The sequence below is a fragment of the Sceloporus undulatus genome, chromosome 1 (genome assembly GCF_019175285.1).
Source record: "Sceloporus undulatus isolate JIND9_A2432 ecotype Alabama chromosome 1, SceUnd_v1.1, whole genome shotgun sequence".
Taxonomy (NCBI): domain Eukaryota; kingdom Metazoa; phylum Chordata; class Lepidosauria; order Squamata; family Phrynosomatidae; genus Sceloporus; species Sceloporus undulatus.
The window spans coordinates 322103669-322130795 of record NC_056522.1 but is presented as its reverse complement, the minus strand read 5'-3'; the positions used below and the strand labels follow the sequence as shown (position 1 = coordinate 322130795).

Here is a 27127-nt window from a genome sequence, read left to right as displayed (position 1 = left end):
ATATGTGGGTGAGCCATATGCAGCTTTCAGCATGTGCCAGAAGAAGCAATGGTGCATATACCCATGGCGTGTGCGCCATGCTGCACCACAGGCATGAGCCCCATTGTTTTTAATGAGGCTCCACCATATGCAGTATTTCCCTTATGTGGGGTGGTGGTGTCCGGAATGGATCTCCCGCGTAAGGCAAGGATCCACTGTATTGAGACATGAAAACATGAAAAAGGGCCTTGCAAATGATAAAACACATACTTCCGTAAACCTGACCTTGGAAAGTTATTTTTAAAGTAATTAATTACAGTTACAGTTTAAAGACCTCAAACTATTTTTACTTTTATAGTTAACATTTTAAAAAAGTAACCTTATACTTTTCTACTTTCCAGACATAACTCAAAAAGTTACAAAGAACTATTGTGGGGGGGGGGGGGGACCCCTATCTGAGTGCAGGTGGCCAGTGGTACAATGCATGTTTCTTGGTGTCCACCTCATCATCACCCCAACACCTACAACAGAGCACAAAGCAGATGCATGAAGCATAAGATGTACCAGCACTTGAACCATGTGATATTTTTCCTGCAGATTTAGTGAGCCACATCCTGGCTGCATTCAGACCACAGAGATAATCCAAGTTGATGTCATTTTTACTGCCATGGCTCAATGCTATGGAATTCTGGGAACTGTAGTTTTGTGAGACATTTAGCCTTCTTTGTCAGAGAGCTCTGATGCCACAACAAACTACAATTCCCAGGTTTCCATAGCATTAGCCATGGCAGTTAAAGTGTGTCAAACTGTATTATTTCTGCAGTGTGGATACAGCCCCTCACAACTGAAACAGAAACTAAAAATTTGCAATTATACAACAAATTATTATCCCTCTTTAATTACAATTGTAATGTAATATGTGTTTCATTGTTAAAGAAAGGAATTAATTACAAAGAACTAGTTATCTGTAACCAATTGCTTCCAATGCCTGTTTCAGACATAGATATTTCAGATGTCTTTTAAAAAATAAAGTTATATGAAGGCTCATCCAGATGGGCTATTAGTTCAGGTAAATGACAAACTATTTTATTTGTGGATTTCACACCTTGCAACAGTTCTTCCTGCTCCCATGTCCCATTTCCCACATCCAGTCATGCCCTAAATATACCAGCTTTTTGTCCAGTCTCCTCCACACCCATTTTAGATGTAGTTAACTGTGGTGTAGGTGGGACCATGGGATTTCCTTCTCTCCCCATCATCCCCTTTATAAACTCACTACCATGCTTTTCCTCTAGTATCTTCATTTCCAGTCTGGTACATTAATTTTTTTAAAAAATATATTTTTATAGATATAATGGGGAAATGCCATAGATATAAAGCACTATATCACTTTAGCACTATATTTGTAGAAAGTCAGAAGAAGAAGAAGTCGTAGTAGTAGTAGTAGTAGTAGTAGTAGTGAATGCAGTGCAGCACACAGAAAATATTTAACCTGGTAACTAGAATTATAATTAGGGAATGTTTGACAAATGGGACTGCCCAGAATTACAGAAGGAACCAACACAATGGATACCCTCTGTTTCAGAATCTCCCGGGACAGAGAAAAAACCACCCTACCCTCTGACCTGGGTTTTAAAAGTTGCAGCTAGCCCTGGAAATTCATGAGAAATTGACTGGGACTGGACATATATCATATGCATGGCACTATTGTTTTTATTTTAGAAATCCTAATAAATACAGATACTATACAACTCTTGCCAAATCCCAAGGATTTTGGCCTGTCTGGATGAGCTCTAAGAAATATCTTTCAATTCAGTCACTGGCAGAGACATGAACGTCTGAGAACAGGCAAAAAAAGATAGCCAAGAACAGATGGCAACATATTTGGGGTCAATAAAGCATCAGATCTCTTTCCTGACCTTTCTTGCTGTGTGGACCCTCCAAGATTGGTTCCCCATCCTTGTTATCCTCAAACCTGCAGATGTAAAAGCAAGACTATTTCAAGTACAAAATTCAGTGAACAAATCTCCTGAAAAATCTGCTCATGTTAACATTAACACTGAAAAAATGACTATGAATTGGCCCTTAGCAAACAATGGATTAACCTTTAAAAAAAAAAGTCACCTTGTTTATCTTAAATAATAAACTGTCCTATCTCTTCAGTGTTCCCACCTTGAAAAAGCTGAGCAGGCCAATTTTTTTTTTAAAAAAAAACATAGGAAAAGCCCCACTAGGTCAGACTAGGCTCTATCTAGTTCAGTGGTTCCCAGGTTTGTGCTCCCATGGTCAGCTACCAACCACGGCCAAAGGTCAGGGAACTCAAGGCTGGAGACGTCTTGATTTTCCAGTAATGACAAACCAGATGCTTCTGGAAAATGAGCAAACAAGGACCAAAGGAAACCACCTTCTATCTGACTTTCAGAGGTATGCTGCCTTGAACAAACAGATTCTCTTTAGCTATTATGAACCTCAATAAAGTTACTTTTTAAAAGCCATCCACAGCATTGGCCATGAAAAATACTGTGCAGTTGTGAACTATATTTTAAATATGTTTTTTCAGAAACTGCCCTGAAACTATGAACAATCACTTTCACAAGTATTACTGTCATCAGTCGGTGAAGTCAATCAGTCCTCACTTGGCATTCTGATTCTAGGCAAAATCCTCACTCAACATTCTGGGTTGCCACTGGGCTATCAAGAGCAGCATAAGTCATATGCCTCATCAGAATAATTTTGAGAAGCCCAAAGTTCATTCAGTAATGGAGGGTAGAACACCTACAAATCTATCTACACTTTACAACTGTCAAATTAACCATTTGTTAGCTGCTCTGAGAGGCTCTGTGGCTGAAAAGTAAGTTATAAATACGCTAAATGATAAAAAAATAGTGGGTTCTTTTTTTGGTTTTTGGGTTTTTTGCTAGAATGAAAATAATTTGTGGTGTCTTCCTTTCAAAGGAATTCTTTCCTCAACATCTTCAGATGCCTCCTTCCTTTTTCCACCTGCCATTATAACAGATCCCCTGTGGGTCACTGAATTTGAGTCATCTATTGAGACAGAGACACAATGATATATTATCTTCTTTCTCTTGCAATCTGAAGCCACACATAACACAGCCCAAGAGTGTTATTAGAGATATTGCTTCCAATCCAACTATCCAGTTCCCACTTAGATATTATTTCTATCCTTGACATCTTTGTGAAGCCTACCGCGTCTTGTGTTGGATGTAGAAATTACTTACATGCGCTCTGATTTTTCAACATCCCAAGCCCGCCGCCATTCTCCCCTTGCATTCTTGTGGCGAGCCAGCCGCTCAAGGTCAATCTGATCCCGTTCCTTCTTCCATCGCATGTATTCTGATCGCTCTCTTCCAGTCAGCATGCAACCCTTGTCCCCTGGACTCTTCTGAGGAGATTTCCCTCTCTCCTAATTAAAACAAAAAGTAGCTAATTAAAATTAGCACTCCACCTTTCAAGTGCACAGAGGCTGTGCTATGATTCATTTCCTTATGTTGTGGTCATCCCATGGGTGGAGTTGGTTGAATGGCTTTCCAGTTCAAAATTCAATTCCTTCTCCACACAGCTGCAGTGACCCTGTCTGCAAAAGGAGAGACAATGCTAGTTAGCATGTAACATTGCTGAGCTTGCACAGGCTCCACCAAAATGTTTGTCAGTCAAGAAGCCACTATGTACCATTGCTCTGTTTTATTTGTGGCCAGAAAACATACCTGCTGGTTATAGGTATAGTCACAGATATATAAATCATATCCTTTCCAGATGTTTTGAACTTCAGTTCCCAAAATCCCCAACCAGTATGGAACTGTATGAGATGTCGTCCTGAACAACTAGAAGGCCAGTGGTTCTGGAAGACACAGAACCTGCAGAGATCACATAAAAAACCTTACATGACTGCATGAAGCCACTTTTGAGAAACCTGTGGTCTTTATAAGCATCTGTAATGTAGGTTTGTGTATCTCAGCAAAGCATCCCCATTTCCTAAGAAAGACACTTCTGAATGTTCAAAGCTGGCCAGCCTGCATCTGAGCGGAAAAAGAGATGGGTTTTAATCTATGGTTTGTGGTTCACTCTAGAAAAGCCTTAGATACTTCTCTTTATTATTTTTGCTATGATTCTTTAAACAATTAATCTCCTTATCCATCCTTTCCCCTTATCCTAGTGTGACTTTTCCTTTTCAGTCTGGCAAAGCAAACTGCTTTAGGCATACATACCATTATGTGCTTATCAAATAAATATGAATCATATTATGAAAAAAGCATCACTGGATCACTGACAAAGCATACGCTTTAGAGTCGGTAAGAAATGCTACATCACTGGCTGTTTCTCTTCAGGGTTCAAAACGAGCATGGGCAACATGTGGTCTTCCAGATGTTGTTAGAATGCAATGCCCACAGAATTTGGAAATGTTACTTTTTGGAACTACAGCTCTCAGCATCCCCAAGCCAAGGGGAACTAGAGGCCAAAGGAAAGTTTCCAGTCTTTACTCTCCCATCTGCTCTAGCCAATAAAGTCAACAGTGAGGAATTATTGGAGTCGTTTCACAAAAAAAATCTGAAAGGCCAAATGTTGCCCACCCCAATTTGCCAAGATAGGTGCATATACTGTATTGAAGGATTGCCTTCTCCCAAATCTTTTGCAAATCTGTTGGGCCTTTAATTTCTGCTTTGGTTTGGATATCCTGCTCTGGGTACTCTGCTCCCCTGTAGTCTTTTCTTGTGTTTTTGGTGCCCAGCAAGACTGAGAAATTCACCAGGCAAAGATGTAGCCTGACAGAGACCCAAGAGAGGAAGCCCAGAAAGCCAGATTGAGCTGCTTTGGAGTGTGGTGGAGCCTCCTTCCTTGAGGTTTTTTAAACAAGGGCTGGATGGCCATCTGTTGGGAGTACAGTGATTGTGTCTTCCTGCATGGCAGGGCATTGGACTGGATGGCCCTTGAGGTCTCTTCCAACTCTATTATTCTAGATCCCAAACTGTGAAGATTCTCATCAGTGCAAGATTCTTCTCAACAGTGTTTCCTCAACACTTGAGAAATGTCAAGGAAAGTTTTTCTAAAAATATATCCAAACATTGAATGATAGAAATCTAGGCTATGTTGCTGTCAAGTTCTCGTCTTTCTGATGTACTCACTACTGTTATTTGCAATATTATTTATATTTGCTGCTATTTTTTATATTACATTTCTCGCATCTTAAACAATTTGATTTTTTGAAACTGGACATTGTTGTAATTTCAAGATAATTGGTTTGAAACAGTGTAAACTAGCCAGAAAATCTGAAGCGCAAAATGTAGCATATATAAGAGAGCCAGGATGGGGTAAGAGCTTTGAATGTTGGTCTAGGGTTCCAAGAGGCCAGAGTTTCAATCCCCATTCAGGAATAGGGACCTACTGGATGACCTTGAGCAAGTTACACTCTCTCAGCCTTAGAGGAAGTCTATGGCAAGCCCCCTCTGAATAAATCTAGCCAAGCAAACCCTCTGATGGGATTGCCATAAATCAGAATTGACTTGAAAGCATGTAACAACAACAAAGGATATACATGCTTGAAAAACAGTTGTTTTAATATTATCAATAGTTCTGTATTGGTATGGATCCTTTGTATGGTTTTAACTGAGAGCCAGTGTTGTGTAGGGGTTTTGAGCATCGGACTATGCCTCTGGAGACCAGAGTTCAAATTTCTGCTCAGCCATAGAAACCCACTGCAAGTCACATTCTGTCAGCCTCAGAGGAAGACAAAGTTGAACCCCCTCTGAACAAATCTTGCCAAGAAAGCCCCATGACAGGTTCACCTGAGAATCACCATACCTCGGAAATGACTTGAAGGCACACAACAACATTTTTAACTATATTGTAGTAAAAGGGGTGGGTAGAAAGAAAGTCTGTGGTGATGATTATGATGATGATCTTTAGGTTTTCTGCTTAGCTTTTAATTTAACTAATGTTAAATATGTATGTACCACTATTCATAGGTGTAATAGCAGATATCAAAACTAAAACAGAGCACTAAAACAGTAACACAATAAATTAAAAATTAATGAAACAAGAGAACAAATAACAAAACAGTATCAAACAAGAGATACAGCATTATAAAAGATCAACCGAAATAAAAATGCTTTTAGAAAGAGGCCATATTTCCTCTGTCTATGTTCACATTCACAGTACAAACATACACACTTAGTAAATGAAATTTACTAAAATTTCCTGCAGTTTATGTTTATGCTGTAATCATTATTTGGACAGGTGAGTCACAGAAAGGATGGTGTGGGATGGAGACTTCTCTGTTCCTGGCAGGTGATGGTTTCCATGTCAGTGGGTTGATGAATCTGTTCCACATTTTTGTGTGGAATTTAAAGGAAGCATCTGAGGTGTAGGATGCATCTTGGAGATAGGATTCAGCACCTTAGATAGCTCCTTTAAATTTCTGATTATAACTGAGACCTGAGTAACTATCCCACTGATGTGAAAAAGGGCTGAGGTGAGTTGTAGGCTGAAACATCTCTGAACATTTTCCCCAGGTTGGGGTAAAACTGTCTCATAGGAACCCTAAGGGGGATTCCACTAAGAAAGGCCAGTAAATTATACTCACACCACAGACGGGAATGTTGAGGCTGTGAGAGAACTGGTTGACACAAGCATCATCACAAGTGCTAGCTGAGATGAGATACATACCATGAATGTCTTGGTTCATAGCTCAGGTGCTTTACCATTCAGGTACACTACAGAGTTATGCTACATAATTGTGTGTTGTCTTACCTTGCAGTTAGTTAGTCCCTTAAGTACAGTACAGTGAGTTCAGCAGCACAGCGTGCATAATGAGCATCAAGTGTACAAGTAAGAACAATGTTCTCCAAGGAAGGCATTGTTTGCTAGTACTGCTTGCAGCCTCACCATTTACTGTTTCAGCTTGTGCTGTAACAGCTGAATGCTAGTTTTCCTTCCGTGTTTAAAATTGTAGCACACAAACAAAAAATGGGGGAGAGGGGTTGTTCTCAAAACAAAGCCAGCAATGCATGAACACCTAGCACATGTCCACTAGGGGTGGGAGCCAAGCTCTCTGATGTCATCAGGCCCCATAGTGAATAGCTGAAAGCACAGCAAGTCCAATGACGTGCATTGCCTGTGAGAAACTTGATATTCCATATTTCTCCCCTTCAAAGACAGCCATCCCCCCACCTTTCCTACAAACAAGAATTAATCGCCTTGGCATTTTGTTGCAGATCAAAATAGGCTGGAGGAAAATTAGAGCCCAAGGAACCTGTTGCCAAGGAGACACACCTGTGTGGGTGGGCAAAGGAGGGAAGGAACAACAACATTTTGCTTTTCTTACTAAAGGGAGCCAAAGGGCCTACCAGCCCATCCACATATGGGTAAGGAAGCAGGAGGCGAAGGCTTATATTGTGAAAAACGGAAGAGCCCCATTGGGCTTTTTAGGCTTCGATGCTTTCTCCTTGTCAGAAATACTGGCTCTCTTTTTGGGGCAGAGAGGTCTGGTGGGGCCAAAGGCCATACAAACAACAAGAAGGGGCAGTCTACACAAGGGCAGTCAAACATAGCCCAATATAACACTTTAATTAAAAACATGGCTTGAAATAGGGATCGATCCCATGCTTATGGACCTCTTGATGCCCCATCTTGAGTAAAAGTGTGCTCAGTGCAGAGGAGGGACTAGAGATTCCCATTGCTGTAGGCTAGAGCAAGCCTGGAGCAATTAAAACCAGCCAAAACTAGTATGAACCAATGAGACTGCACTCTCAAGTGAACTTTGTTGATTTATTGACATCACAAAAGTGAAAACCTTACCCCTAAATATGTTAATGAAGCTTGGCACAGGGCATCACATGCGCAGTAGTAGATATAGTTGCAATTGGCTCAGAGGAACTTGGGAGGAGACCAGATGGGACTTGAAGATTACTAGCTAACCAGTAGAGTCTTTGTAAATGCTTGCTTGCTTGCAACCAAAAAATGTATAACAGGACTTGAATGCCTGTTAATTTTGTTCAGTCAGATTTTTGAAACTATTCACCTGACTGGCCTCAACTGCGCAGTTGGATTAAATTGGTGGTGTTCTCTATTCCTGTGTGATTCTTTGGCTCATTGCACTGGGCAAGCAGATTCACCTCTACTTGGTCATATATCTGCTGTGCAGTTGGCGATGTCCGGAGCCTCTCAGCTCTTATTGGAGGAGGCCTCTGTGCTTTTAGTCAGGTCGGAGAACAGCAGAGACTAGAGTAATCTCCTCATCACCATCTTCAGGAAAGCAGCCTGTTTACCATTCAGAGCTGGGCTGCCCACTCAGCTTGGCCACAGCTGGGTTTCTGGGCCATAAGGGAGTTGAATGAGCCAGCCTCCCAGCCTTCCCTAGGCTGCAGCTGGGACCCAGGCGAAGCAGCTCATCTGGGTTCTCCTAACGAAGCACATCACCAGGAAAGGGAAGCTGATTTAATTTGTGCTCTGTTAATTAAGAGAATTTGTTGGCTCAAGGGAGCTAGGCCTTCCTTTTTTCTATTCAGAACAGTTAGTAGTGGAGCAGAGCCACTATTGCAAAATCATTCTGAGGCTGATGCATTTGTCCCAGAACAAGGAATAGAGATTTACTGGTGCTACAACACAGAGAATCATCAGCCAACAGGCTGGAGAGCCTGGGAGTTGCAGTCCCAACAAAAGTTGCTTATCTTAGCTGTGCTATTCCTTTCTTGACACCAGCCTTTAGCAGCGTCAGCATCAACACACCCTCCCCCACCTTTCCCAAGGAGTAGACTACAGCTGGGAGAATGAATCACATATGATTTTAGTCATGTGTCCTGAGAGGACAGTGAAAGAATTTGAACTCTGGTGCAGCTCTAAAGGCACAGGAAACAGCTTGCATAGAGCAGATGCTGCACAGCCTGAGCACTTTTATCCTGGTGGTTAATGTGACCCAAACATTTTGAACTCAAGCAAAGCTCCATGTGTTTTAATTTTGAACTTTCAATGAAAGTGGATCTTGATTGTGGCATTGTCAAATAAAAGGACAGGACTTGGCAAGTGACTTCCTTCCTCATCTCTGCATGAAAACCTTACATTCAGGTAAGGATACCCAAGGTCATGCTGTGCTTGCTGCGCCCTCTAGTGTATTCTGTGCTGAATATTACTTGACAGCTTTCCACTGAAACAGAATTACTGTATATACTCATGTGTAAGTCTAGAAATTGTAGTCAAAAATTGCCTGCATAAAACTGGATTGACTTATCCATGGGTCAATGTAAGTCCTGTACTTTAACTATTATAAAAATGGAAACAATCTCCTGGTGAAAGGCAAGAACATAATCTGTTTTGAAAGCACTTATTCCCTTCTATTCTCTCATTCATCCAGGCCTTTAGTGTGAGCACAGTTACGTCTGCTCAACTTTTGTAAGTTCTTTGGCATTGCTTTCCTTTGTTTCATCTTTCTGTTACATGTCCTAAGGTTTTACCCTCAACTTATCCACAGGTCTATAATTTTGGCCCCAAAACTTCTCCTTGATTTATATATGAGATCGACTTATAGTCAAGTATATACAGTAGTTATCATTGAACCAGGCAGCAGATTGATACATTTAATGATACTCTTGACTAACCACGAAGTTATTGTTTTTTCTCTCCTTCAATCCCTGATAGTTCCCTCCTGGCACTATGAAAATTATGTAACTCATGTCTACAGTTTACCACAATGTAAATTTTGGAGACCAGGTTTTGAATCCTAATTCAACCATGTAAACCCACTGGGTGACCTTGAGTAAGTCACATACTTCAGCCTCAGAGGACAGCAATGGCAACCCCCTGTGATGAAACTTGCCAAGAAACCCCTATGACAAGTTTGTCATAGGGTCATCACAAGTTGGAAAAGGCTTGATGGCACACAACGACAAAGTTGAATACTGGATAGCAAAAAGGTTTCGGCCATTTATGTAGACATTTGGTCAAAAATTCTCAAAAACTGTCAGAAGCTATCTGGGAATTGGTTTGGGATTCTGGAAGCTGTAGTTCAAAAGAGCAATAGCTCCAGGCTCTACATTCTAGCCATCCATTCCCCACTTCCACTGATCGAATACTATTGGTACAGACAATACTTCAACACTAGGGCTATCTCTGCCAAATCAGAGTTCACAGCCATGCCTCATGACTTAGAGGTAGTTCAGCTGTACATTCTGATTTGCTAGGTATCTCCTAACCCAGACAGGCATCTCTCCCTGAAGATGCAGGTTTGTAGTTTGGGGGTACTCCTGGACTCAGCTATGAACTTGGAGGCCTAGATCTCTGCAGTGACCAGGAGTGCTTTCACACACTGAAAACTTGTTCACCAGCTGCACTTGTTTTTTGAAATGCTGGATCTGGCCTCGGTAGTACATGCCTTGGTTACATCCATTTTGGACTTCTGTAATGCGCTCTTCTTGGGGCTGCCTTTGAAGAATGTTCTGAAACTTCAGCTAGTCCAAAGACCTGCAGCTAGGCTGTTAACTGAGGCAGGTTATAGAAACCATACAATGCTCTTGTTGAAACAGCTTCACTGGCTGCCAGTTTGTTTCCAGACACAATTCAAAGTGCTGTTTATGACCTACAAAGTGCTATATAGCTGAGATGCAGGCTATTTGGCAGACCACATCTCCCTATATAAGCTGACCCAGGCTCTGCAATCCTCTGGAGAGGCCCTTCTCACTGTCCCATCACCATCACAAGCAAGGTTGGTGAGGACCTTTTCCATGGCTGCCCCTAGTCTCTGGAACTCCTTTCCTAAGGAGACCAGAATGGCCCCCTCCTTGTTGGCCTTTTGCCAACAGGCTAAAGCCTACCTGTTCAGGCAGGCTTTTAAAAACAGCTTGGGGGTGTTAATGCATTTTAAACACTTTTATCTTTTTAAACTGTATTTGATATTTTAACATGCAATTTGTTTTAATATTGTAGTAATTTAATTTTGTTTTAATTTACTATTTTTGTATGTTTTAGTTGTACTGTTTTTTTAAATATTGTAAGTTGCCCTGAGTCCCAGGTTTGGAGGAAGGGTGGGAAAATAATAATAATAATAATAATAATAATAATAATCCATCTTTCCATCCTTTAACTGGCCAGGATTATTTGTCAAACACAAAGACCACCTTCCAGATGGACAAGCTCAATTAAGGAAGCCATAGCCCTGAAACTGCAATACCTGAGCAGGGCTGTTGATGATAGGATGACTTGGAGGTCTCTCATTCATATGGTTGCCATAAGCTGAAGTTGACTTCACAGCAGTTAACAACAATCAAGGAAGAAAAAAGATGCAATAAATGGGCTAGTGTTCAAATAGAAGCAAGATTTTCAAAAGAAATATGGTTAAAAGTGAACATTCTTACAGTTCAGTTTTTAAAAAGGGAAATAGCTTCCACAGAAAGCCCTACTTTCAACCTGAACATCAAATTTTTTTAAAAAAATGCAATCCTGTGTATAAAACTGGGAGGTAAAAACAACCCCAAATGAGGAGCTGTCAAAGACAGCTTCCTGCCAAGAAATCAAAATATTATCGTACAGTACATCCTTCTGCAAGAGATCTGGTTCTTAATTTAGTTTTTTTAAAAAAAATATGTCAGCTTCCTATAGAGACAGACTGACTGAGATTTATTCTGTTCTAGGAAAGCTTTGGCAGACACTCATTCAGAATCTGCCACCATTTCTGGATCAGATTCAGATCTGAAATCTATTTGATTCCCATGAAGTCAATGGGATCCCTGTAATGGGACTTCTTTGGTTTTTTATCTTCATCCTGATGGCACAGTCCATCAGATGAAATGAAGAGTGGTTTCATCTGCTTTTCTTTCCCACCATTCACATAGAAATAGTATGCCTAAAGCCAGCCAACACATCTAAACATAGATCTGTATAGGTTTTACTTCATTAATCCAGCAATGTTATACAGTACATTGAGTCTGGCTTTAGAGGGTATAAGAAGACTTGTGTGCCAATTTTGAGGAGAGGATGGGCATACCCTCATTCCTCTCCATGTAACATGCATCTTGTTGGTGACACACAGAAGCATAATCTGTTCAGTACATGCAGAGTGACTTTTTCGGACAATGTGGAATGCATGTATCCAGCTGACAGTCCTGGGAATGCACCCAGAGTAGTTTGTCAATGCCTGTTGCATTGCCTGTGCATTGAGCATTATGCATTGTACATCATGTAATAAGGTGAAAGGTATGCATGTGCCATTTTTCATACATTGCACTATGGTGGTATTTAGTATAGGGATTACACAATACTAGCATAGTATGACCCATCCATAGATATTTATGCTATGCAGAAACAATGCAGGGTCCTGGCCTGGAATAACCTAAAGTTATTGTTTGAATTGGTCCAGATAGGTTAATTTATCAAGATGTGCATGTAAGCACCCTGGTAAAATCCTTAGTTAGTTGAAAAATTCCCTTGAACTGACATTATTAAGATGTTGTTGAATTGTGCTGTCATGATCAATAGCATACTGGTAAATTTTGAACTGCAAGCTTCTTGCTGTTGTTGTTGGTAGCCATCAAGTCAGCTTCAAATTATGGCAATCCTATGAATGAAAGACCTCCAAAAGTCCAGGTCATCAACTGCCCAGCTCAGGTCTTGCTGTGGCCTCCTAGATTGGATCAATCCAGCTGTAGTATGATCTCCTACTCGCCTGATGCCTTTCCTTTGAAAACACTATGATGAAACAATAAAAAAAAATGCAGACATACATCATAAAAGTTTCCATAAGATATGCCTAGAAGGATAATATAAAAATGTAGGCAGCTGGGTTGAGTCCAGCTAACAAATCACTCACTAATCACTAACAAAGCATTTTTCATTCCCATCAGGAGTAGGCTTTTTAAAATATATATATAAAGCTAATAGAGCTAAAGCCTAAAGGCACCAGATACTGTCTGATCTTGGAAGGTACACATGGTCAGTCCTGGTTAGTACCTGGTTAGGAACAAATACTAGGTGCTGTAAGCTATATATAGGAGAAAGGTGGGATATAAGAAAATAACAACAACAACAACAACAATATTTCAGATGCAGGAACTGGTAGAACCACCTCTGAGTATACCTTGCCAAAAAAATCCTATGAAATTCATGGGGTCAGCATAAAGTGACAGGCGACTTGAAGGCACATACACACTCAATAGCCCTTATTTGCCTAATTGAACTAGGCCACCTCAAAATACATTGGGTTGCAAGAAGGCTAGCTAAGTGGAACATATTACTGTTGTGGGGGAGGGGCTCCTATCCCCTTCCAACTGCTGTGAAGATACTGGCTAGATTCAAATAAGGAAGTTTGGAAGGTGACACATAATATAATTGTCATTAAAAAGCCCTGGGACACTAATCCACAATTCTGGCTTTACTACATCTAGCCATGGTGTACATGGATCATCAAAAGCTTTATTTTAAAAAAAGAAAGAAAAAGAAACAGAAAGAATATATTGCCTGCCAATCCCTGCTCCCACATGTTGTGCTGTAAAGTTGCAACTGATATTAAGGTATCAGTGCATGGTCAACCCTGCCCCCAGTTTGCTGAAACAAAGTGGCATGAAAGACTGTTCTTACCTTTCTGATGATACCACACTCCGCATGCTTGTCACCCTCTGACCACCTCCTCTCCACTGTTCTCTTTTCATCCACCTGCAAGGACCCAGAAGGTGATACTGATTCATTCAGGATCAAAGAAGCTTGAGATCAAAACTACTATGGGATGGGGCAGAGATTAACCTGCCAGGAAAACTGGGGGATCCTATTTTAGGAACAGGCCAAACAGAGGGAGAGATTGGGAGAAGCTCTAAAGCAGGGAAGTGGGTTAACCACAACAGAACAGAAGGAAGGAAAAGGTTGTGCAACACAATATATGAGAAGGAGAAGAGCGAAACTTCTTACCAATTCCCTTCCAGCCTATTACCCTGATGCCAGAAAATAAAAGCAGAGCTATAGTTAAAGTTGCATTTTATCCATTAACACAAGGAAGTTCCATCAAAGGTGGGATTCAGGTGAGGGAGAAGAGAGCAGAAGGGAAGGGAAAAGGCATGGTTGGGGCACAAAGAAGCTTAATCCAGCAAAACTGAGTGAACCAGTGTTCTGGGACAGAACTGCAGGTAAGAACTCAAGCAAATCTAGCTAGTGAAAAATATAACACTGAAGATGGGCTCACTCCAAAATTAAAAGCATCTTTCATGTAAAAGTGTCCTTCACTCCAAAAAAAGGGCTATTTGGCTCTTTAAGCTAAAGCAGGGACATACAACATGTGTAGGGATGCCATATCCCGCCTGCAGGCGGGGCAATCCCGCTTTTGGGGGTCCTGGCCCGGTCCCGGTCTGGTTTAGGTCCAAAAGCGGGGTTTGCCCCACCCGCGGCCACCCTCCTCCTCCTCCCCCTCCCCTCCTCCTCCCCCTCACAGCGCCCCCGTGCGCCTCCGCTCCCCCGTGCGCCCTCCTAATGGCCACACTGCTCATGCAGCCGGTGGCCATCCACTTCCCCTCCTCCTCCTCCTCTCTGCTCCTCCTCCTCCTCTGCTCCCTCCGCGCCCTCCTAATGGCCGCGGCTGCTCATGCAGCCGGCAGCCACCCACTTCCTCCTCCTCCTCCTCCTCCTTTGTTCTCCTCCTCCCCTCCCCCTCGCACGCGCTTCAGAATAGCCGCTGCGGCCACTCATGCAGCCAGCGGCCCTCTGCCTCCCCTCCTCCCCTCCTCCGCCCCCGCCCATCCTTTTACATGGCTGTGCGCGGCCGCTCAGGGGGCCCGGCTGGCCACCCACCTCCTCCTCTGCCTCCTCCTCCTCCTTCGTGCCCGGCTGGTGGAAGTGCACAATCGGCCCGCTTGCGTGGCTGGGCCCTGGCCACGTGCCAGCCTCCAAAGGGAGCTGGTCCCCTTAAGGAAGCGGAGACTCAGCAGAGGAAGAGGAGGAGGAGGCGGAGGCGTAGCAGACTCTGGGCCAGAGGGAGGGGAAAGGGCTCTGGCACCAAATACAAAAAGAAAAAGGAGCAGCAGCAGCAGGAGAAGGGGAGGTGAGTGGCCATTTCAGGTCTTCCTTTTTTATTTATTTATTCAGGGCAAGCCTGTTTAAGAGAGTCAGTGTGGTGCAGTAGTTTGAATGTATTTTTTATTATTTTTGGTTAATTTTTATTGTTATTAATATCCAAGTTTCCCTTGTTTTTTATTTTATTTTTTTGCTATTTTTATTATTATTATTTGGCCAAAAAGGGAAGTACGTTTCTGCCATCTGTCTAGGGAAAATGCCAAAATGTCCTCCATTTTGATCATGCCAAAGAAACATGCGTATATATTAATATTTTTAAAAAATCATCAATTTTTTTTGCATGTCCTCTATTTTTTAAAAAACACATCCTACATTTGAAAATGTTGTCCTACCTTTGTCCTACATTTGTCCCAGTTTGGAGGTCCTGGATTATGCCAACCCTAAACATGTGACCTGGGAGATACAAGCAGCCCCCCAAGTCCTTAAGTGCACCCCACCTGAGTACCATAACTCTGTTATGAAGCATACACTCTCTAACAATTTAGAGCTGATATAACTAATATTATAAAAAAGTATGATAAATAAATGAAACATAATTTTACATGTATATGTTATGCTGCTCAACAGTATACCTGTACACTTGGGAATGAGAGCCAGCATGATGTAGTTTTGAGTGTTGCACTAGAACATTGGGAGACAAGGATTCAAATCCCTGCTCATCAAGGAAACTTACTGGGTAACCTTGGACACCCTATTATGGGATTGCCATAAATTGGAGTCAACTTGGAAGCATATAACAACAACAACAACAGATATACATACTTGAAAAACAGTTGTTTTAATATTCTCAATACTTCTGTCTTAGTATTGATCCTTTGTATTAGTTTAACTGGGAGCCAGTGTTGTGTAGTGGTTTGAGCACTTGGACTACCATTCTGAAGACCAGGGTTTGAATTCCCATTTGGGTAAGTCACACTCTCTCAGGAAGGCAAACACTCTCTGACAAATTTTTCCAAGAAAACCTCATCATAAGCTTGTCTTAGGGTCATCATAAGTCAGAAATAACTATGAAGGCACACAACAACAATAATACTTAGGATGAAGGCCTAGTGAGTACAGTAGTTACATTATATCCTAACTAGGTACAAAACTTCAGTAATAGAGAAAGAACATTTTAAATACAAATTAAATGGTGAATATACTCACACAAAGTCACACTAAATCTATTTTGGTTAGCTCCAAACATATATATTCATATATGTTGAATGTGAATAACATTTCAAATGGGGAAAAAGTTGTTTTCTACTTTGGACAAAGGGTCAATTATCCCCTGATGATTATGTGATGTATGGGGCAGCCTGTCAACATGAAGAATCAGTCTCTCTTATTTCAGCTAAATTGAATGGGAGAAAGCTTTGATTGGAATCATGCATTTGGTAAGATGACATCTCACTCTTCTCAATTTTTGTCTCATAAGCTGCCAGTAAGAACATAACATGGGAGTAATTCAATTTTCTCCAAAACAGAGTTGTCTGAGATTATTTTATGTCAAAGATATTCATGGAACAGCTGGGCTCATGAGCAAAGCATGTAGCAATGGGAGGCAAGTGAATGGGTCACTGCCTTTCTTGCCCTGTGGTTAGTGAATTAATATCTTGGGCTGTTTCAAAGTGACCTAAATAAAGATATTCATGGGTTGATTTTACAACATTTGAAAATAGTGTTGTTTTTTAAAGCAATATGCTAGGTATGAAAGTATAGCTCTCCTGAGCTTTAAACATGAAGAGAAAACTAAAATACAAAGAAGCCAACTTCCTGGAGTTGTTCAAAGAAGCAGAGGATGCTGAGGAAGTAAGTCCAATCTTAAAGGAGCAAGCTCTATTTTCTGCTACTTGCTTAGAGGCCTTTTTTCAGTTGAACATCAAGACCTGTATAAACACACACTGTAAGAATATAGGTAGAAACAACATTGAAAAGTTACATCTAGGATTCCCTTTTTTCTGTTTCTGTCTTAAAATAACAAATTTAATCAAAGATGCTTTACATTACATGCCTATTTTATTTCAAAGCATATTGTAAAGGTAAACACATTTGTAAAAATATAAGTATTTAAGTATGCAGTTACTAGACTCAATTAAAACAGACTCACCAAATCAACTGGATTTACAAAACTGTTGCTGATTTATCATTATGCAGTTGATTGAATGGGACTAGTTGGGACAATAGTGGAATTTAGGCCAGAATTTGGACTCATGTGAACTACAATCCCCAGCATAATTCACTATAGTGGCTAGGACTGCTAGCATCTAGAGCCCAACATTTGGAGGAACACATGAGTCTCACCCCTGATTTAGGCCATAAACTTTAAAAGTTATTGATTAGCTTAAGGATGCCAACTTTTGCCTATTCCTTCTCCTGTGTTTTTAATATCAGAGTGATCTGCAGATATTACCAGGTACTGTACTGATAATGCAGGGCATACATGCTATTGAAAGATTAATCTGTTGACCCTACAGATGTTAAAAGGCAAAAGAGTGGATATGGCTGGCTTTACTCTGGTTAAGTGGCAGTTTCCCAGGGACAGATTATGATCAATAGTATGCTGGGATTCTAATAGTTCAAATTATAGCCAATTTACAAGACATTTGACAGAGAAAATTCTTCCTAGCTGTGCTAGTTTGAATGCTAGTTGATCCTGATCCAGCTGATGCAGTGTTGGCCTCTGTTTGACCATTTATAATAAATACATTTCAATTTGCACAGCCCGAGAATGTGGACAGGATCTATGGATAGGTAAGAGATATCACATGCTTGATCCTTTGCTCTTCATATTTTATTGAAATGGCCAGGGAAGAGAGACTAGCTGAATGGGTAAGAATAGCAGTGAATGTCTCTTTACAAGGTGTCACTCTAACATGCATAAAACAGGCAATGGTGAGATCACTGCAGCAGTGGCAATGACAGTTACAGTACTAGTTAATATTTTACCAATCTCCAGTACTCCACTCCTGGGTGAGTCCTGGAGCATTTGGTGATGTCCGAGCTCCAGGTGATCAGGGACAATATGGATAATTTAGATACACTGAAATATTGATTTATGCCTGATGCTCTCAAAACAACTTCTTTGAACAGCATGTTGGAATTCCATACTGGAGAATTGATAGAAGAGAGTTTGTCCCTACTGGTGTTGCTAGATCTCTCAACAGGTTTCAGTACCAGTGCTCTGAACATGGTATGTTTTTGAAACATCTTTATCTGGGCCTTCCTGGAGAGGCAATTTCAGTAAGTGTGATGGAAAACTGTTCAATAACATGCATATAAGTTTGGTCCCTCAGGTCTGCATCTTGTCTCCCAGGTTATCAGATATAGCCATGAAGTCCCTAGAGGAGGATGTCAGAGTTTTGGAGTCTGCTGCTACCAGTATGTTAATGGCGCCTGACTCCGTTTTTCCTTTCCATCTAAAGCTACGGAAGCTGTTTTAGCTCAAAAAGTATTTTAGTCTAATGTCAGCAATGGGGTACATGATCATGATGAAAAACCTGAAGTTTAATCCAAAGACGATTCAGCCAAAAGGTAGACCATAAAACAGTGATTTTATCCATTCTCTGTACAAAGCTGTGCAAATTTACAGTGCTTTATAAATAAAATGTAATGATAACAACAACAAACAACAACAACAACAACAACAACAAGTGATACAGTGTGTGCTGGATCAAGTTACACTCCCTGAATACATTTGGCTGTACTCTTGGATTGGGCACTGAATCTGGATGCCAAGATTTTGGTGGTGGCCAGCAGTATGTTCGCACAACTCAGATTAGCATGAAATGTCTTCTTGAGCTATCAGGACCAGCCACCATGAAACATATCACAAGTCTATTCCTGAGAATAAATAAAAGTGTTGGTCATGATCCAATATAACTTAGGCCAGTGATGGTGAACCTTTTAGAGACTGAGTGCCCAAACACAAAGGTGCCCAAACACCAGGTGTCACCGGTGCTGGGGGGCAGGATAGCTGGGGGGACGGGATGTCTGGGGGTGGGACTTTACCAGAGACAGTTGAAGGCATGGGATGGTGGGGAAAAGGAGGAACAGATGTGCACCTGTTCCTTCTCTTCCTCCACTCTCCCAGGCCCTCAGCTGCCTCTCTAGAGACAGCTGAAGGCCTGGGACAGAAGGGAGGAAGAGAAGCAACAGGTGCGTGCCTGCTCCCTCTCTTTCCTGTCCTCCACATGCCCTCAAAAATGGCTTCACGTGCCAGAGATGACACATGTGCCATAGGTTCGCTGCAATGGACTTAGGCTGTATTGTCCCATATTCTCCAATATGAACTTGTATAGATGTTGGGTTCTTGAGGCAGAAGATTACTACACCTGGCATTTAAACTGTAATTGAACCTGGAAAAAAAGTGGCTTTGATGATATTTATCACACCACAACACCTCTGATCTGTAGCTGCTGTATTTCCCAAAAGCAGTTAGGGTGTCCTTTTTCACTGATGGCAATAACCCATCAATGAGCTCGCAATTACACAAATCTCCAGGTACAAAATAATAATAATAATAATAATAATAATAATTTGTTTTATTTATATACCTCTATTCCAAAGATCATAGCGGTGAGCAGCAAGTAAGCTAATTAGCAAGTAAGCTAATTTGCCCCCAACAGTCTGGGTACTCATTTTAGCAACCTCGGAAGGATGCAAGCCTGAGTCCAGCTTGGGCCCTTTTGCTGGTCTTGAACTCGCAACCTTGTAGTTTTGAGTGAATGGCTGCAGTACAGGCATTTAACCACTGCGCCACCAGGGCGCAGTGCAGTTGCAATATTGACAGTCACATGGTGTCAGTGTATCCTCCTCTCCCCTGTCTCCCTGCCCCCTACTATGTCCTAGCAGCTAATTACATTTTTCTTTCTTTCTTTCTTTCTAAAACACCTTATAATCGCATCAGCAGAGCTCCAGAATTGCATGAAAAAATTAAAATAAAATGAATAAAACGCCGAAAGGCATTCTGTTCTGTTCTGCTGGATAGAGGGGGTTGTAACTGGCTGGGTTTGGTTTGATTTTTTTAAATAGTGTTATTAATTTGTTTTTATGTTTTATCTGAAACTCTGTTCTACCTGTATTTTATTATTGCTGGCTACTCTAAGTACCATTTTCAGTGGAAGTGTGGGATATAAATTTAATAAATATTTCTGTGGTGGAGCCTCTCAGAGTGTCATAAACTTCTTTGTTCTTCTGAACTACTCCTTCTGTTCTGTTTCAAGACGCAAAGCATTTAGCAAAAAGCAAAGCATTTAGAATGGTCTAAAGGGGCTTGTCTCTAAAAACAGCTCAATATTTCATCTTCACTGTATCCCTGCCATCACATGGCACATTTCTTTAGACAGAAAACATATTAACTCATGATATATTATATCTATAAACATTATTCATAAAAAGGCAATATAAAGAGTCTACAAACCACAGAAATTGTCCAATCTAAAGATGATTTATAGCATATTAATCAACTATCATTCTTCACTGGATCTGGATATAGGAGCTTGAATCTCAAAGGCACTGTTGCATAAAACTGTGGTTTGTTAAATAAGGATATTTATATATATATTTAAAAAATCCCATCACACAGAGAAGTCTCCAAGGAAACATGATACTAAAAGCCCTGTAAAGGGATGACTCTCAACTCTCTGCTGACAAAGAAAAATATTGACGCTAGGGAAAAGTCTTGGCCAGGCAATGAAGTAGTTCAGGATACGCTAGTAATAATGTTCTGCTTCTTAGGCCATGGGGATTTACTTTATTTCCTTTTAGGGGAGAAAAAGATGAAAAAGCAATTTCATTTAGTCTCCACTGAAGCAGAGAGAGAGAGAGAGAGAGAGAGAGAGAAGCAGAGGCGAATGATGCCAAATATTGGGAAGTTTCTGTGGTTCACTAGTTTGCATTGACTACATGTATCACTTAACAGCTACCAGGGATTTTTTTTAGTAAAAAGTACATGAAGGACCACATGCTTTCTATCAGCAAGACAGTCTGTTGGAGTAAAGGGACAGAGAGTTAAGATTCTGATGTGAAAGACTTTCTGTTTTCAAATTCCTGTTCAATCATGATGGATTTCGTTGGGTGGCTTTGGACAAGCTTATGACACCTCACAATGTTGTTGTGAAAATAAAATGGTATGTCACAATGACTTCCTATATATCATGATGTCGAAAATGTGTCCTTCCCAGTATTGTTGGTTTACAGTTTCCATGATTCCTTGCCAATAGATGTACTGAGTAGGATGGTAGGAGTGGCAATTGAACAACTTCTGGACTCTAGGGGAACACATGTTGTACGAATTTGCCTAACTGCTAGACCTTCTTATGATGCCTTGTTCTGTGCCTCCCTTAAATCTTTGAGTTATAACAGATGGGTTTGAAAGACAAGGCCTTTTGTATGGTGGTGACAAGATGTAGAAATTCTATGCTTAAGGAAAAGCTCCTTGCTCAACAATTCTGTTTGGTTGACAAGGTGTAGCCAAGATCCTGCATGTATGCCAGTAGCAGGTTTCAGACATTGCCTCTGCAATAAAATTACATAATAGGAGCCCTGGTGTGCAGTGGTTAAATGCCTATACAGTGCATCCTCGCCTTACGCGGGGATCCGTTCTGGATCCCTCCGTGTAAGGTGAATTCTGCCTATGCTTGAGCCCCATTGGAAACAATGGGGCTCGTGCGCGGCGGCGCGGTGGCGCGGGTGCGCGCGGGGCGCAACGGGCGCACGCGCCCATTCAATTGAATGGGACGCGCCGCCCCTTCCTCCCCGCGTGCGCCCTGTGACTTGAGAGTGTATGCTCAAGGCCGCGTATGGTGCGCCCGCATATGGCACGGGCGCACTGTACTGCAGCCACTCACTGACAAACCATAAGATTGTGAATTCAATACCATCAAAAAGGCTTAAGCTTGACTCAGGCTTGCCTTCTTCAGAGGTTGCTAAAATGAGTACCCAGATTGTTGGGGGCAATTATCTTACACTTTCTAAACCACATAGGGAGTGCTTAAGTGCACTGATAAGCAGTATAAAAATGTACTTCTTATTGTTGGTGTTTGAATTGATTTTTATTATTTTTTATTATATCACTTAATCATTTTAGATGTATTATTTTAAATTTTGTTGGTCTTTTTTTAATGGAATGACACTATGTTGGAATAAACTGATTAAATAAATAAATTTAAAACAACATCCTGACCTCAGTATTATTTCGTGTGACAATATTTTTCCTCTTTCCTTTCATAGTACTCCTCAAAAAGAATGTGTTGTAAGCAAACACTTGCTCAAATTCTTACTCCCTACTTCACCTAAAATCATCTGTATTTCATATCCTTGCATTCATCATCTGATACCCTTTGATGGTGCTGCAAAAGAAATATTCGCAAGTGATTCAACTTTGCTGCTTTAGCTCCCTCTGCAGTTAAAGCATGGCACTGCCTGTCATGGCAAAATTGCTTGCCTAGAAACTCCTTTGCCCCTTCCCAAGGAATCTGTGGTTTTTGTTTGTTTTTGTTGTCTTTTTTTGTTTGTTTGTTTTTTACAAAATGATTACTCGGCTTCTGTTCATTTGCTGCAAGAATCCAAGCATCCTCAGGTTAGTTCAGACTAAAATGTTGGTCAGCTGGGGGAAAGGGTATTCATATATTTAAGACTATCCTTCTCTCTCTTTCTAAGTGTACAAAAAGTGCAGTGCCGAAGCAGCCACTTCTTTTAAACCAGGAGCAGGCAGGTCATACTGACACCTCCCCAAATGTCCCAATTTGCAGAGACAACCCCAATTAATCCTCGGTTGTCCCATTTTTTCAGTTGCTTTTAGTGTGGTCAGATGGCAAACGTTATTAATGAGGAAGAACATTCAGTAGGCCCTTGGTTTCCCTGGAGTTTGGTTCCAGGACATCTCATGGATACCAAAATCAGTGGATGCTCAATTCCCATTATATATAAGGAATAGTAACATGGTATCCGTTATATAAAATGGCAAAATCAAGGTTTGCTTTTTGGAATTAATTGATTTTTTTCCCCAAGCTATGGATAGTTGAATCTATGGATACAGAATTAGTAGATACGAAGGACTGACTGTACAAGCTAGGAGAAGCTGCAACAATTTGCTTTTTCCTGAACCTTCTGGAATGGGCAAGATTCCACCTTCTCCTGTCCTCCCCTGTTTGCTGAATTAACTGTGTGCAAATTACTTTTGAACTTTGAACTCATGTTGGAACAATGGAAATAACCTAAGGACAAAAGTGGGAAGTGGGAAGAGTAGTACACTTGGCCCTCCTTATCCACAGATTTTTTATCCATGGATTCAAGCATGCATGGCTTGAAAATATTTTTTTAAAAGTATAAATTCCAAATAGCAAACCTTGATTTTCCATTTCATATAAGGAGCACCATTTTGCTTTGCCATTATATTTAATGGGACCTGAGCATCCACGAATGTTGTTATCCATGGGGGACCCTAGAACCAAACCCCATTGAATAACAAGGTCCCTTTGCAGTAGTAAAAAACAAAACAAAACCTGGGACATATTAAAAGCCGCTGAAAAAGTATGACGATGGATGGAATCTCACCTTAATCATTTTTCACATATTCAGCAGGAACCCATTCAGAATCAAGGTAGTAAATACCCTTTAGTTCTCCCCCTTCAGTATTTGCAGTGTCTGTGTTTCTCTAATAAACATCAACCTCATGCTGAAGTCTACACAAAAAGACATTTTTTCAGCATGCTGCCAAATGTCCTGCTGAAACCCTTTTCCAACTCCAGGTTGAAATATGCATGTATTTCACACTGGGAGGCCTTGCCAGTCCTGGATTCAAGGACAATGGCACACTGTTGTTGAGAAAATGTCGGCTGTGAGAGGCAGCCATGACCTCGCTCCACTTGCTGCCTCTCACAGCAAGATTAACACTCTCTTTTTCAATGTGCCCATCCATGTGTTCCCTGTGGGCCTGTCATCCATCTTAGCAGAGAAAACAGCCCTAGTCTAACTGGAACTGTAAAAGTCTCACATGTTCTACCACTCACTGTATCAGCAGCGAGATTTCTTTGTATTCCTTCAAAGGAGAGAGAACAGACTCAGCCACTGAGTTATGGCATGCAGCTGACTGAACAGGAAAACACAGGGCCCTGTTGTTCTTGTGTTAATCCTTGTCAGCAGAATATTACTTGGGCACCATCAGTTTGAGGCAGATGATATCAAATTGCCAGAGTGAAAACTGGAGACAGCTCCTGTACCTTTAATAGTTGTGCAGGAGAGGGGATTTCAGCATGAAGTTGCTTGTTACCTGGTGATGTGAGAAGCCACTTTTGATGAATTGCCCTCTTCTACATACCTATTCAAGGTTCAGGAGCCATTGCCACTTTTCAATATGGCAACCCTATGGAGTTCATGCTCTGAAATCTATCTGAAAATATTGGCCCCAGAAGCACAAAATAACTGTATTAGTGGATGTTAGTGCAACTTCCAGAACCCCCAGGCTAGCACAGCCACTGAAAAGACATTTGCCATGGGAACATCACCCCCTGACTGAATTGTATCATTCAGAAGCGACAGTATTGTCTCCTGATTAGAACTGGGAAAAGCCACAGAGAAAAACTAAATTCTTGTCTTATACTCTGTAGTTTTCAAACACTTCCCCTCCCGCACATTTAATTGCTCAGTTTCTAAAATGCCTTCTTTTCTTTTCTTTTTTCCCTACTGGACCCAGTGCAGTGCCATTAACAAAATGTAGCAGGTGATGGATGCAAGCTACAGGAAAAGAGATTCCACCTGAACATTAGGAGGAACTTCCTGACAGTAAGGGCTGTTCGACAGTGGAATGCACTTCTTCGGAAGGTGATAGAGTCTCCTTTCTTGGAGGTCTTTAAACAGAGGCTGGATGGCCATCTGTCAGGGATGCTTTGATTTGGATTTCCTGCATGGCAGGGGGTTGGACTGGATGGCCCTAGTGGTCTCTTCCAACTCTACGATTCTATGATTCTATGATTCTATGTTTTTGGCATCACACCCCTTCATGCTAGGCAGTGGCATCACTAGGAGGTGCAGGTGTGCAGCCCACACTGGGTGGACACCCCACAAGAGGACTGATACCTGGATTGGTCCTCCCTCCCTGTGCTGTCTCATCCTTTTTCTCATGAGAAAAAGGATGAGACAGCACCAGGGGTGGCTGTGTGTGCCGTCTTTGGAGGCCCACCCCCACACCAGGTGCCACCAGGTGTGGGGACACCACTGATGCTAGTAAAAGTTTTACATGATAAATTTCTATGCTGTTAAAATCACAGGCAGAGCTTGAAAATGTTACTGTTTTGCACTACAACTCCAAGAATCCCACAGTAACCAAGTTGGCTGGTGGAGTCTAGTATGGAAGTGGTGGTACAAAATAATAACTTCTCCAAGAAACTATGGCCTCATTCCCACTTACCTGAAACTCTGATTCCTGAAACTGGTTCTGCAAAAACAGGGTTCCCGCTATGTTTGCACCAGTTTCAGGAATTGGTTCAGGAATCGGCAAGTGGCGGGGGGCAGCTTGATGGCCCGGCCTGTTGCTGGCCTCTCCTGGCCCTGATATCCCCAGCCCAGCCTCCTTACTGGCTTCTTTGACCTCGAACCAGCTTCCCTGCAGCCTTTTTAAAAAATTTCCCATGGCCAGGAAAGGGGTTGCAAGGCTTCCGGCTTCTCTGTGACCTCCTTCCAGCTTCCCCAGCCACAGGAAATGTTAAAAAACGCACAGGAAAGGCAGTCAGCAGCCAAAGAAGCCGGTAAGGAAGCGGGGCTGGGGATGTCAGGGTCAGGAGAGGCCAGGCCATGTCAGCTCCCCCTCTGGGCCGGGCTGCCCTTGGAAAACAGGGCAGATTCGAATCCAATTTAAATCTGTCTGGTTCCCACTTGGGCTGAATCGATTTATTTCTAAATAAATTGATTCAACCCAAAAAACACCCCATTTTACCAGCGTCTTTTTGACGTGGGTTAAATGGACAAAAATGGGCAAAAAGCATGGGCCTCCTTTCTGAACCGATTTCTGAAATTTGATTCAGAAGGAACCATGCCCGTTTAACCCGGATCACGATCCAGATTAAAAGGTAGTGGAATGACCCCTATGATGGCAACAACAGTCTCCTGTTGGCCCTTGTACAAAATGTATTAGGGAAGGGGGTTCCCAATTTAGACTGAATTTGCACAAGTGTCCAATTGTATACTTTTTGATCAGTGAGGCTGACAGCAGCAGCTAGCTTTCCCAGATGTCTGTCACACTGCTTCCCTCCCCTCCCCTCCCCTCCCCTTTCCTGTGCTTTCTTCCCAGGGCAGGGAGTGCAAGGCAGGGCAGTGGATAGGAATGGAGGGCAAGGTAGTCCACTGTGGTCGCTGGTGGAGGTGAGGCGGGTCTGCCCCCTAGCAACAGTTTCCTGATCAGCAAGACTGCTGGCCAGGCTGGGAAAGGGACGTGATGGAGGCAGGGGCAGTCATGGACTTCTTTCCTTGTGGGAAAGGGGAGAAGTCTATGACTGTCACCACTGCCAACGCCAACACCAACTCTCTTTTCTGGCCCGGCCAGCAACCCTGCCCTTCCCCGAAGGAGCTTCCAGGCAGTGACACCACCCCATCCACACCAGAGGCCACAGCATGCCAGCAGCATAGGAACTCTGGCTAGCAAAGGTGGGTGATCAGGAGGGTCTTGGGATGAATTGTGAGCATCCGCCCATTGGGTGTTGGCCCCTCTTTGAGGTGTCAGCCAGTGTAATCCACACTCCTTGCATTCCCCTAGTGACACCCCTGCTGTAGTTTGATTCTTTGGCTGGCTGCCGTCCTGATTACATCAGCCAGTGCACCCATGAGGAAAGTTATTCTTTGTCAAATCTATTGGACATCCTCTCATTTTTATTACAATTGAGCAGGCACTTTGCCTGGCATTAGGCTGGCGCTAGGCCAGTAAACCTATACAGTCAGTTTGTTACAAGCCAGCCATTTACTTTCATTTTCTCTCAAGCTTTCAAACTTATATTTATTTATAATTAGGTTGGCTATAGGCCTGGAGCTAGCATGCATCTATTTTCATAGTATCCTGTCATCTACTACACATCTGTTACAGCTTCAAGAACTTATATTAGGTTTAAAAAAACACTAA

The 27127-nt window shown here is 41.9% G+C and overlaps 1 protein-coding gene across 3 annotated transcripts in view; it reads right to left on the bottom strand.

The window, feature by feature from the left end:
* Positions 1-27127, bottom strand: part of CCDC9B (coiled-coil domain containing 9B) — a 92087-nt gene that overhangs the window by 31332 nt on the left and 33628 nt on the right. For all 3 annotated transcript variants that reach the window (XM_042472617.1, XM_042472608.1, XM_042472622.1), the window contains 3 exons: positions 13558-13632; positions 3219-3403; positions 1899-1954 (listed from right to left, as the gene is read on the bottom strand). In XM_042472617.1, coding sequence (XP_042328551.1) covers positions 1899-1954; positions 3219-3403; positions 13558-13632 — 316 coding nt within the window. The remainder of the gene's footprint in view (positions 1-1898; positions 1955-3218; positions 3404-13557; positions 13633-27127) is intronic.